Source organism: Zeus faber (assembly GCF_960531495.2).
Source record: "Zeus faber genome assembly, chromosome: 16".
Lineage (NCBI taxonomy): Eukaryota > Metazoa > Chordata > Actinopteri > Zeiformes > Zeidae > Zeus > Zeus faber.
Window position 1 is genome coordinate 31,106,647 of NC_137202.1, and position 12,877 is coordinate 31,119,523.

Below are 12,877 nucleotides of genomic sequence, written 5' to 3' on the forward strand. Positions count from 1 at the left end.
CTACGATCAGAGAAACAGGAAACTCAGGAGGAGATCTGCTCTACTTCCTGTTTGAAGGTTTCCACACTAAGCTCTTCCTTTGTGGTCAGATCAGAAGCTGCTTCAGATCAGCTCCTTTCCTAGAGCAGCGTCAGGTCATAAATAAAGCAATTTACACAGTGACACATGTTGGATTCCTCCTTTAAAATACAAAAAACTGCTTTAAACAGAAAAAAAAACACAAAAGTAAAAAAACCAAAGCAAATGTATGATTTATAAAAAGTACACATAATGACACTGAATAGAAATGGAGGATAGTTATGAATCCACATTACAACAGAAGCAGAGGGATCAGCTCCGTGGGAGGATCCAACAGAAGAAATATGACGTCAACAAGGAGAACATTTAAAAAGCTAATTTTTCTTGATTTATCAAAGGAAAATAACCTAAATTCACTTTGAATTCACTCATTTATTTGCAAATCTGCATTCAGAATAAACTATAAAATATTAAAAATTAACCAAGCAAAAGATAATATTGATATTAGCATCTCAGCATGAGGTAGATGCTCCTCACTTTAAAACTTTACTAGTCATTTTCATTTCTGTCCAAACTTATTTCTTTCTCTGGTCCTCGGTCTTCATATTTCCCAGAGTGCCGCTGTTCGCCAGACTCCTCAGTCTGCCTCCTTCTGGTCTAGCGAGAGAGAGAGACGTCAATCCTTTTGACCCGGTGTCGTTCACCCACTCTCCACCGCCTCCTCGTTAGCACGTTAGCTGCTAGCATCACATGGTTAAGGACAGAACGGAACATTCCACATGGATGGATGAGATGTTCCCAAAACCTCTTGATTAGAGGACCCAGAAGCTTGATTCCCCAAAGAGGTTCTGGTTAGAAGGTTATTTTGGGCTCAGGTGGTGGCGGCGTTTGGGGCAGGGCGTGGTCTTACCTTGGGGGCCCGGAGGCCCGGGTTCTCCCGGGGGGCCTTGCAGACCGTCCTGGCCCCGGGGTCCCAGGGGTCCGTGCTGGACGTGCGATGCCAAGATGCCGGCCGGCGTCTTCTGCGCCAAACTGGAGAGTTTCTCTAAAAGGTGAGAAGTGACGTTTAGAACCCTCCGACGCTGCAACTTCCCAAAAAGCATTTAGGAAACATCTGTACCTTCAAACAACCTCAACACTTCATTTCGGATGAATAATTTAATCTCCTCCATGGAGCTGGCATCGTTCTGCGGAGGAGATGCAGAAAGTAAACATATTTACCAACTGGAGAAAATGCAATTAGGAGACAGCTGTTATTTATGGTTTATTCATGAAGAATGGAGAGAATAGCAGGAAGAGGAAGTCATTCCTAAACGGCGGATCCCTCCTCCATCGGCTCCACCCGCTCCACCCGCTCCAACCCGCTCCACCGGCTGTTCTGCAAAACCATGCGCAGCATAGGAGAATGCTGAGATGTTCCCACCCAACACCACCTTCAGCTTCTGGTGATTGAGTGAAATGTCTCCTCAATGTGTGTCAGCATCTGGAACATGGACTTTGCTTCCTCCTCTTTCCGTCGGTGAACTTGTGCTGTTGTTCCTCCACAGAGACGTCGCCTCATTGTCATGGACACCATGGACCCTGAATCCAACTCCTGCCATTTCCAAATCCACAGTGTTGATTTTTCCTAGAGTCTAAAAGCTGCTGCACTAAATGAAACTTCCATCCTCCTCAAACTCATATTATCCTGATTTCATAACGCAGAGAAACCCTTCTACAAAAGATTGACAAGGACATGTTTTCCTCTATGTTCTTCAGCCCCACCCCTCCTGGAACCTGAACCTCAGGTAACACTTAACATCTGACCCTTGTGAGAAGAACCAGGCTCTGGACTCGGTGGACTTGGTCCCAGTGAAGCGGAGGGAGGATCTGATGTTCCAACAGCAGTTCAGAGACGCAGTCTACTGCAGCGCCCCCTGGTGGGCAGTGATGGAGGAGGCTGGAAGGGTGTGGCTGGGAGAAACAGTCCCACTGAACTCTGTTCTCACCCTGGACTGTTCATTACAAACACCATGTTCCACCACCAGGGGGCAGTGTACCTGGTAGCAGAGCACCTTGGGCTGAAGGTCACTGAGGAGGGGAGAGGAGCAGAGCTGAGACAGCTGGGAAATGGCCGCCTGGACAGCTCTGCTAAGCTGCTGCCTCTGGTCCATCCATCCTCCAGGACCCGGAGGACGGATGGATGGATGGATGGTTGGATGGATGGATGGAGGGATGGATGGATGGATGGAGGGATGGATGGATGGATGGCTAGATGGATGCATGTTGGATGGATGGATGGGTGGATGTTGGATCTGTGGATGGATGGTCGGATGGGTGGCTGGATGGAGGGTTGTATGGATGGATAATTGGCCGGGTCGATTGATTAATGGTTGGATGTTGGATGGATGGATGTCTGGATGGCGGGATCTTGGATGGAAGGTTTGATGGATGGTTGGATGGTTGGATGGATGGTTGGATGGATGGCTGTATGTATGGATGGTTGAATGGATGGAGGGATGGATGGGTGGATGGATGAATGGTTGGATATTGGATGGATGGATGCGTGGCTGGATGGATGGGTGGATGGATAGTTGGTTGGATATTGGATGGATGGATGCGTGGCTGGATGGATGGGTGGATGGATGGTTGGTTGGATGTTGGGTGGTTGGATGATGGATTGATGGATGGATGGTTGGGTGGATGGATGGATGGGTGGATAGATGGATGGATGGATGGATGTTGGGTGGTTGGATGGGCAGATGGGAGGATGGATGGATGGTTGGGTGGGTGGATGGATGGATGGTTGAATGTTGGGTGGTTGGATGGATGGATGGATGGTTGGATGGATGGATGGTTGGATGGACGGTTGGATGTTGGGTGGTTGGATGGTTCAGCCCCCCTGTCAGTAGATTGATATAACAACAATCTCATGATCCCTTGTGACCTCAGTTGAAGATCCACAACTTACCAAGAGATTTGCTGTTGGGGGTCCTGGAGGTCCTGGGTCGCCCATGGGCCCCATGGGACCAGAAGCTCCAGAGTCCCCAGTCCGCCCTCTCTCTCCCTGGACCCCTCGCTCTCCTGGGATCCCCGGGTCGCCCTGCAACACCGCACAGTGGTTACGGTCAAACTGGTGCTGATACTTCAGCTCCATTTCATCTCATTTCACTCATCCATTAAACACACAGTTCATCCCTCCATCACCCTCCGTCAGCGGTGAAGCAGGTTCACGTCCTGTTCTCCACTCGCTCCATTTGGAACAGATTACTGCAGCAGTGTGACAAAGCTCTTTAATTGCGTCTCGCAAATACAATGGAGGAGCTGCGGTGGGCTGTAAATGCTTTTATCTTGTGTTTAAGCGGCTGTGGATTAGCCCCACGTTGAAAAGAAGGATTTCATTAGAATTCAGAGAAAAGCTCTTTGTTGCAACACAGCAGCTTCCTCCAAGAAATAAAATGGAAGTAACCGGAGGCAGAGTACTCACCCGTTCTCCTTTTGATCCTCGCTCCCCCTGCCGCCCCGTGGCTCCCTGGAAACAAAATGTTGTTATTATATTGATTACTACATATCATCATATGATCATTATTACTGAGATTGTTTGGGACTGATCAATAGGTGTGAAAGTCTGAACCCTATTTACCACATTTTAGTTGAAAGGGTTTTCATTTGTGCCAGGTCACTTATTTAAATTACTCACAACAAACGACTATTATTTATTATTATATTATTATGATATTTTATTATTATTAATCATATTCTACTTAATGGTATTTCACTAAATTTGACTTTGCGTCTATTCGTGATGCGTTTAACCTCCTATGACGTCACGCTTCATTTAACCCCTGATGTGCTTTTTATCGCGGCCCTCTCTCTCTCTCTCTCTCTCTCTCTCTCTCTCTCTCTCTCTCTCTCTCTCTCTCTCTCTCTCTCTCTCTCTCTCGCTCTCTCTCTCTCTCTCTCTCTCTCTCTCTCTCTCTCTCTCTCTCTCTCTCTGGCGCTGTGTTTTCCCACCGTCTGATGGGACTTAAATACATCGTCTCGCTGCTGAAATGAGCTTCTCTGAGCATCACATTAGAGCAGTCACCTGCAGGTGGAGCAGTTGCTCTACCAAACACCATCAGTTTCCATGGAGCCGTGCGCTCTGACGGAGGAATAATAACCAATAATAATAATAACGATAAAACAGGAGCCATTTCGTCCTTTGGATTCAGTTAAAGAGTCACAGCGAGAACGCAGCATAATAACAACTGACATAACTGCAGCTCCGTCAGGTCTGGGGCGTAAAACACTGTGGATTCTGTGCTGAGACTTGTTGTTGTGACTCTCACCTCGTAGCCTGGGATCCCGTCCTTCCCTGGTCGGCCCTGCAACACACACACGCTGAGTCAGGCCCCACGCTCCAAGGGGGAAGACTACTTCCTGGATGCAACCAAGCACACAGTGTGTGTGTGTGTGTGTGTGTGTGTGTGAGAGAGAAGAGGATTGTGGGAAGGGTCCTTACGGGGACACCTTGTGGCCCCTCCGACCCCGGGAAACCTGTCTCACCCAACGGACCCCGCTCCCCCTGTTGGACAACACAGAGAGGCCATGTGACAACAGTGAAATCAAAAAGGAGGAGTGGAGGAGGTGAAAGGAGGAGGAGTAGAGGAGGAGGAAGGAGGAGGAGTGGAGGAGGTAAAAGGAGGAGGAGTAGAGGAGGAGGAGGAGGTAAAAGGAGGAGGAGGAGGTGAGAGTTGGAGGAGTGGAGGAGGAGGAAGGAAGAGGAATCAAGGAGGAGGTGAAAGGAGGAGGAGGAGGAGGTGGGAGGAGGGGGAGTGGAGGAAGAGGAAGGAGGAGGTGAAAGGAGGAGGAGGAGGTGGGAGGGGAGGAGGAGGAGTAGAGGAGGAGGTGAAAGAAGGAGGAGTGGAGGAGGAGGAAGGAGGAGTGGCGGAGGAGGTGATGAGAGGGGGAGGAGTCGAGGAGGAGTGGAGGAAGAGGAAGGAGGAGTGGAGGAGGGGGAGGTGAAAGGAGTAGGAGTGGAGGAGGAGGAGGGGAAAGGATGAGGAGGATGGAGAAGGTGGAGTGGAGAAGGAGGTGAAATGAGGAGGTGAAAGGAGGAGGAGGAGGAGGAGGAGGAGGAGGAGGAGGCTGACCGGTTCTCCAGGAGTCCCTGCCTCTCCTCGCGTGCCAGACTTCCCCTGTCAATCAAATGGAGGAGGAGTTTAACAGGTGATGACATCATCAACACACTAAGCAATGAGACGTTGCCATGGCTACTCACCAGGGGTCCTGGTGTCCCTGGGGGTCCGGGCAGACCAGCATCACCCTGTAGGACAGATTGGGGTTAGACACTGAGATCCAATACCAGAACCTGAACCAGTTCCAGTACCTGAACTAGTACAAGAACCAGTACTAGTAACAGAACCAGGACTAGAACCAGTACCTGAACTAGTACCAGAACCAGTACTAGTAACAGAACCAGTACCAGTACCTGAACTAGTACCAGAACCAGTACTAGTAACAGAACCAGGACTAGAACCAGAACCGGTACCAGTACATAAACTAGTACCAGAACCAGTACGAGTAACAGAACCAGGACTTGAATCAGAACCAGTACCAGTACCTGAACTAGTGCCAGAACCAGTACCAGAACCAGTACTAGTAACAGAACCAGGACTAGAATCAGAACCAGTACCAGTACCTGAACTAGTACTAGAACCAGTACCAGTACCTGAACTAGTACTAGAACCAGTACCAGTACCTGAACTAGTAACAGAACCAGTACCAGAACCAGTACTAGTAACAGAACCAGGACTAGAATCAGAACCAGTACCAGTACCTGAACTAGTACTAGAACCAGTACTAGTAACAGAACCACACAAACACACACACAGACTCACACTCACACTCCATGTGGCACGGTGGCACAGTGCATTGCACTGCTGCCGCACAGCAAGAAGGTCCTGGGTTTGATTCCCGCCTGGGGCGCTGTTGGCACTGTGCTCTGGTGGGTTATCTCCCAAACAGGAGCCTTTCTGTGTGGAGTTTGCATGTTCTCCCCGTGCTCACATGGGGTTTCCTCCACCTCACGTCAGTAAGGACCCCCACCCAAAACATGCACCCATCATGGTCTGACCAGCGATGGACACTTATCACCTGGTCCCCGGGCGCGTCCACGTACGCTGCCCACTGCTCCTGGCTGTGCCCCCGGAGGAAGGACAAGCCAGGATGGTTCAATGCAGAGGAACCATTTCACCAGCACCATCAAGCATGTGCATGTGTGTGTGTGTGCAAGCATGTGTTGTGGAGTGTCGTGTGACGATTAAAGTCTGTTCCTTCTTCTTTCTTCCATGGCCACACATCAAGCCAAGAGTGTGAAGAAAGGAAAACTATGAAACATGAGCCTTGTAGTACTATAAGGATGTTATGCACAACTATTTATAAAAAGTAGTTATTATCTGTGTAGTACTATAAGGATGTTATGCACAACTATTTATAAAAAGTAGTTATTATCTGTGTAGTACTATAAGGATGTTATGCACAACTATTTATAAAAAGTAGTTATTATCTGTGTAGTACTATAAGGATGTTATGCACAACTATTTATAAAAAGTAGTTATTATCTGTGTAGTACTATAAGGATGTTATGCACAACTATTTATAAAAAGTAGTTATTATCTGTGTAGTACTATAAGGATGTTATGCACAACTATTTATAAAAAGTAGTTATTATCTGTGTAGTACTATAAGGATGTTATGCACAACTATTTATAAAAAGTAGTTATTATCTGTGTAGTACTATAAGGATGTTATGCACAACTATTTATAAAAAGTAGTTATTATCTGTGTAGTACTATAAGGATGTTATGCACAACTATTTATAAAAAGTAGTTATTATCTGTGTAGTACTATAAGGATGTTATGCACAACTATTTATAAAAAGTAGTTATTATCTGTGTAGTACTATAAGGATGTTATGCACAACTATTTATAAAAAGTAGTTATTATCTGTGTAGTACTATAAGGATGTTATGCACAACTATTTATAAAAAGTAGTTATTATCTGTGTAGTACTATAAAGATGTTATGCACAACTATTTATAAAAAGTAGTTATGATCTGTGTAGTACTATAAGGATGTTATACACAACTATTTATAAAAGGTAGTTATTATCTGTGTAGTACTTTAAGGATGTTATTCACAACTATTTATAAAAAGCAGTTATTATCTTTGTAGTACTATAAGGATGTTATGCACAACTATTTATAAAAAGTAGTTATTATCTGTGTAGTACTATAAGGATGTTATACACAACTATTTATAAAAAGCAGTTATTATCTTTGTAGTACTTTAAGGATGTGATACACAACTATATAGAAGTACTTCTAAGGTACTACTGAAGTACTAGGACCTTCTGAAGTACTAGTACTAAATAGTTTGTATTTATGGGATGGACTCACCTTGGACCCGGGAAGTCCTTCCAGGCCCGGCAGACCCATGGCCCCCGGGTCGCCCTGCAGAAGCACAGCACCAGTTAGTTAGTAGGTTAGTGACTGGGTTGGTTAATTGGTCTGTTAATCGATTTGTTAGTGGGTTGGTTAAAAGGTCAGTTAATCAGTTAGTGAGTGGGTTCGTTAGTGGGTTCGTTAGTGGGTCGGTTAATGTTTCGGTTAATAGGTCAGGTAATCGGTTAGTTAGTGGGTCAGTTCATCAGTTAGTTAGTGGGTTAGTTAGTGGGTCGGTTAATGGGACAGTTAACCGGTTAGTGATTGGGTTAGTTAGTTGGTTGGTTAATGGGACAGTTAACCGGTTAGTGATTGGGTTAGTTAGTGGGTGGGTTAATGGGCAGTTAACCGGTGGCGTCCAGGGTTCCATCTCCCCTGGTGCCACACCTCATGTGTTGGGTAGAAACTAGGCAGAACGTTTTTAAGGTTCCCCTTGTTTAAGCTCCCAGTCTCCACCACAGTCACGTGGGGATGTTGGTTCTGAAGTCCACACAACACATCCGACAGGTCCCACCGTGCCGTGTCGGTGTCGCTCACCCGCTGGCGGTGGAATCTTAACGGCTGTGATGACGACCGTGCTGAATTCCCGGGGGAGGTAGAATGGACGGCATGAGATGCTCGCCTGTTCCAGGTTCAGCGAGAAGGAGCGGGAGAGAGTCTTGGTGTTGTTGGGATTACACCAGCGGCTGTTAATCATCAGGCAGATGCCTCCACCCTTGGATTTCCCCGACTCTTCCGACCTGTCGGCACGGAATACGGAGAAGGACTCGGCTGGACGTTTGCCGTGGTCCGGCACCGGCGGGTTCGGCCACGTCTCCGTCAGGCAGAGGACGCAACGCTTCCTCGTATCCCGCTGGAATGTAATCCTCGCTCAAGGGTCGTCCATCTTGTTTTCCAAGGACTGGTCACTGGCAAGTAGGATGCTTGGCTGAGGTGGACGGTAAGGCTGCCGAGTGTAAGGCTGCATCCTCATTCTGACCTGAATACCGCCTCGTTTACTGCTGTGGGCCCACCCAACAGCGGCTCCATTGTTGTTGTTTTCCTTGTTAATCTTGTTGGAGCGTAACACCTCCACTGGCCACTCCGGATCTGTGGCTGCATCGGGGTCAGTGTAATGGGTCAGTTAGTGGGTTAGTTAGTGGGTTAGTTAGTAGGTTAGATAATGGGTTAGTTAGTCACATCCAGTGGTCCCAGGGGATGTGACCAATCGCTTTAGAGCGTTTCAGGATATTAATTATTATTATTCTGCATTATTCTGTATTTTTTTGAATTATTCTGTATTATTATTCTATATGTTTCTGTACTATTCTGTATTATTATTCTGTAATGTTTTGTATTATATTTATCTGTAATATTCCATATAATTATTCTATATATTTCTGTATTCTTCTGTATTATTATTCTATATTTTTCCTGAATTATTCTGTATTATTATTCTATATTTTTCTTTATTATTCCGTATTATTATTCTATATGTTTCTGTATTATTCTGTATTATTATTCTATATTTTTCTGTATTATTATTCTATATGTTTCTGTAGTATTCTGTATTATTATTCTATATGTTTCTGTATTATTCAATATTATTATTCTATATTTTGCTGTATTATTCTGCATTATTATTCTTTATGTTTCTGTATTATTTAGTATTATTATTCTATATTTTTCTGTATTATTATTCTATATGTTTCTGTACTATTCTGTATTATTATTCTGTAATGTTTTGTATTATATTTATCTGTAATATTCCATATTATTATTCTATATATTTCTGTATTCTTCTGTATTATTATTCTATATTTTTCCTGAATTATTCTGTATTATTATTCTATATTTTTCTTTATTATTCTGTATTATTATTCTATATGTTTCTGTATTATTCTGTATTATTATTCTATATTTTTCTGTATTATTATTCTATATGTTTCTGTAGTATTCTGTATTATTATTCTATATGTTTCTGTATTATTCAATATTATTATTCTATATTTTGCTGTATTATTCTGCATTATTATTCTTTATGTTTCTGTATTATTTAGTATTATTATTCTATATTTTTCTGTATTATTTTATATGTTTCTGTATTCTATATGATTCTGTATTATTCCGTATTATTATGCTATATTTTTCTGTATTATGATTCTATATGTTTCTGTATTATTTTGTATTATTATGCTATATTTTCCTGTATTATTCTGTATTATTATTCTAGATTTTTCTGTATTATTATTCTATGTTTCTGTATTATTTTGTATTATTATTCTATATTTTTCTGTATTATTTTGTATAATGATTCAATATTTTCTGTATTATTTTGTATTATTATTCTATATTTTTCTGTATTATTCTGTATTATAATTCTATATGTTTCTGTATTATTCTGTATTATTATTCTATATTTTTCTGTATTATTATTATATATTTTTCTGTATTATTCTATATTATTATGTATTATTCTGTATTATTATTCTATATTTCTGTATTATTCTTTATTATTATTCTATATGTTTCTGTATTATTTTGTATTATTATTCTATATTTTTCTGTATTATTATTCTGTATTATTATTCTATATTTTTCTGTATTATTATTCTGTATTATTATTCTATATGTTTCTGTATTATTTTGTATTATTATTCTATATTTTTCTGTATTATTATTCTATATGTTTCTTTATTTTTCCTGTATTATTATTCTATATTTTTCTGTATTATTCTCTATTATTGTTCTATGTTTCTGTATTATTCTCTATTATTATTCTATATTTTTCTGTATTATTCTGTAGTTTTATTCTATGTTTCTGTATTATTCTGTATTATTATTCTATATGTTTCTGTATTATTTTGTATTATTATTCTATATTTTTCTGTATTATTATTCTGTATTATTATTCTATGTTTCGGTGGCGCAGTGCATTACACTGCTGCCTCACAGCAAGAAGGTCCTGGGTTTGATTCCCGCCTGGGGCGCTGTTGGCACCGTGCTCCGGTGGGTTATCTCCCAAACAGGAGCCTTTCTGTGTGGAGTTTGCATGTTCTCCCCGTGCTCACATGGGGTTTCCTCCACCTCACGTCAGTAAGGACCCCCACCCAAAACATGCACCATCATGGTCTGACCAGCGATGGACACTTATCACCTGGTCCCCGGGCGCGTCCATGTACGCTGCCCACTGCTCCTGGCTGTGCCCCCGGAGGAAGGACAAGCCAGGATGGTTCAATGCAGAGGATCCATTTCACCGGCCACCATCAAGCATGTGCATGTGTTGTGTGTCGAATAAAGACTCTTTCTTCTTCTATTTTTTTGTATTATTATTCTATATTTTTCTCTATTATTCTGTATTATAATTCTATATTTTTCTGTATTATTCTGTAGTTTTATTCTGTTTCTGTATTATTCTGTATTATTATTCTATATTTTTCTGTATAATTCTGTATTATAATTCTATATGTTTCTGTATAATTCTATATTATTCTGTATTATTCGGTATTATTATTCTATATGTTTCTGTATTAGTCTGTATTTTTATTCTATATTTTTCCTGTATTATTCTGTATTATTATTCTATATTTTTCTGTATTATTCTGTATTATTATTCTATATGTTTCTGTATTATTATTCTATATTTTTCTGTATTATTATTCTATATGTTTCTGTATTATTCTGTATTATTATTCTATATTTTTCCTGTATTATTCTGTATTATTATTCTATGTTTCTGTATTATTCTGTATTATTATTCTATGTTTCTGTATTATTCTGTATTATTATTCTATGTTTCTGTATTATTCTGTATTATTATTCCATATTTTTCTTTATTATTATTCTATGTTTCTGTATTATTCTGTATTATTATTCTATGTTGCTGTATTATTCCGTATTATTATTCTATATTTTTCTGTATTGTTTTGTATTATTATTCTATATTTTTCTGTATTATTCTGTATTATTAGCAGGACCGTCTGTACTTTCTCAATCCCTTCCACCTGAACCCACTAAGCCTCAGACTCTCGCTGTGGACTGAGACGGATCGTGCTCGATGTCATGAATGATCAGCGGCTGCAGGAGGCCGAGGATCAGCTGGAGATGGATCGGGGCAATTCCAGCACAGCGAGTGCAATTTATTAAAATGTCAAATTAGCACGGCGGTGAAAAATCACTGCGCAACAAAACAATAAAAGAGCGATTTGCTGCCTAGGAAACGATCAGAAGGCAGGACCCAGACGCTGGGATCTGTTTGGAGTTCAGTGGAGCGACCGGGCGGGACCAGAAGAAACCAGCCGCACCCGCTTTTTAACAAATCTAATATAAAATATATAAGATATTAGGTTCAACTCACAGCTGTTCCTTCATCTCCTTTGGGACCCTGAGGAAGAAAAGGAAAAACAAAAACAACGACTGCTGTTCAATAATAACAAAGCATTCATTTCAAATCAGTGGTCGCTCATGCTCAGTCATTTGTATATGATCAATAAATGAACGCGTAAACTGATAATAATCAGGATCCATTTTGTTATTATGTCCCATCTGACCCCAGCTCCTCTGTCTGACCCTGACTGTGGAGGATCCCTGTAGAGTGACCCTGACCTCTGACGAACCTGGACCTGATTCTAGAAATACTCCAGAACCACCGGGTTTGCTCTTACCGGAGCACCGGGGGGTCCTGGGGGTCCTAACAACGCTCCACCGCTCTGAAAATACAAAGGATTTCACTCAATTGTTCCCAGTTCTATTGCTCACTGGGGCGTGGTGATGCCACGTCCCAAAAAAAACACCACAAATTACACCATCAGGTGATAATGATGACTCCATCAGGTGATCATGATGACACCATAGGGTGATAACGATTACATTCATACACACAATCATTACGCTAGTACAGACAGATGGATAGACTTGCAGACAGACAGACAGGCAGACAGGCAGGCAGGCAGGCAGAAGGACGGACAGACAGACAGACAGACAGACAGACAGACAGACAGACAGACAGACAGACAGACAGACGGAAAGGCCAAAAGGCAGACAGACAGGTAGACAGGCAGACGGACAGGCAGGCAGGCAGACCAACAGACAGGTAGACAGACAGACAGACAGACAGACAGACAGACAGTGTACAGGAGGATCTCAATTCTGCTTCTACGACCTGCAGTTTGTAGAGGCTGCTCATCCCGTTCCCCTCCACCAGGGGAACGCCCTGAAGAGAGGAATAGAGGAAGAGAGGAAGAGAGGAAGGGAGGAAGGGAGGAAGGGAGGAGGAGAGGAGGAGAGGAAGAGAGGAAGGGAGGATGGGAGGAGGAGAGGAAGAGAGGAGGAGAGGAGGAGAGGAGGAGAGGAAGAGAGGAAGGGAGGAAGAGAGGAAGAGAGGAAGAGAGGAGGAGAGGAGGAGAGGAGGAGAG

At 42.3% G+C, this 12,877-nt stretch overlaps 1 protein-coding gene across 1 annotated transcript in view; it reads right to left on the reverse strand.

Moving 5' to 3' along the window:
• The window catches only part of LOC307242175 (uncharacterized protein), a gene marked incomplete at its 3' end in the record, with an annotated part of 106,586 nt that overhangs the window by 1,512 nt on the left and 92,197 nt on the right, over positions 1 to 12,877 (reverse strand). Inside the window, exons 34-45 of the mRNA XM_080016507.1 lie at positions 12,625 to 12,675; positions 12,128 to 12,172; positions 11,821 to 11,847; positions 7,440 to 7,493; positions 5,261 to 5,305; positions 5,133 to 5,177; positions 4,502 to 4,564; positions 4,329 to 4,364; positions 3,485 to 3,529; positions 2,969 to 3,100; positions 1,139 to 1,205; positions 929 to 1,063 (exon numbers count right to left, since the gene is read on the reverse strand). Of these exons, the coding sequence (XP_079872633.1) occupies positions 929 to 1,063; positions 1,139 to 1,205; positions 2,969 to 3,100; positions 3,485 to 3,529; positions 4,329 to 4,364; positions 4,502 to 4,564; positions 5,133 to 5,177; positions 5,261 to 5,305; positions 7,440 to 7,493; positions 11,821 to 11,847; positions 12,128 to 12,172; positions 12,625 to 12,675 (745 nt within the window). The remainder of the gene's footprint in view (positions 1 to 928; positions 1,064 to 1,138; positions 1,206 to 2,968; positions 3,101 to 3,484; positions 3,530 to 4,328; positions 4,365 to 4,501; positions 4,565 to 5,132; positions 5,178 to 5,260; positions 5,306 to 7,439; positions 7,494 to 11,820; positions 11,848 to 12,127; positions 12,173 to 12,624; positions 12,676 to 12,877) is intronic.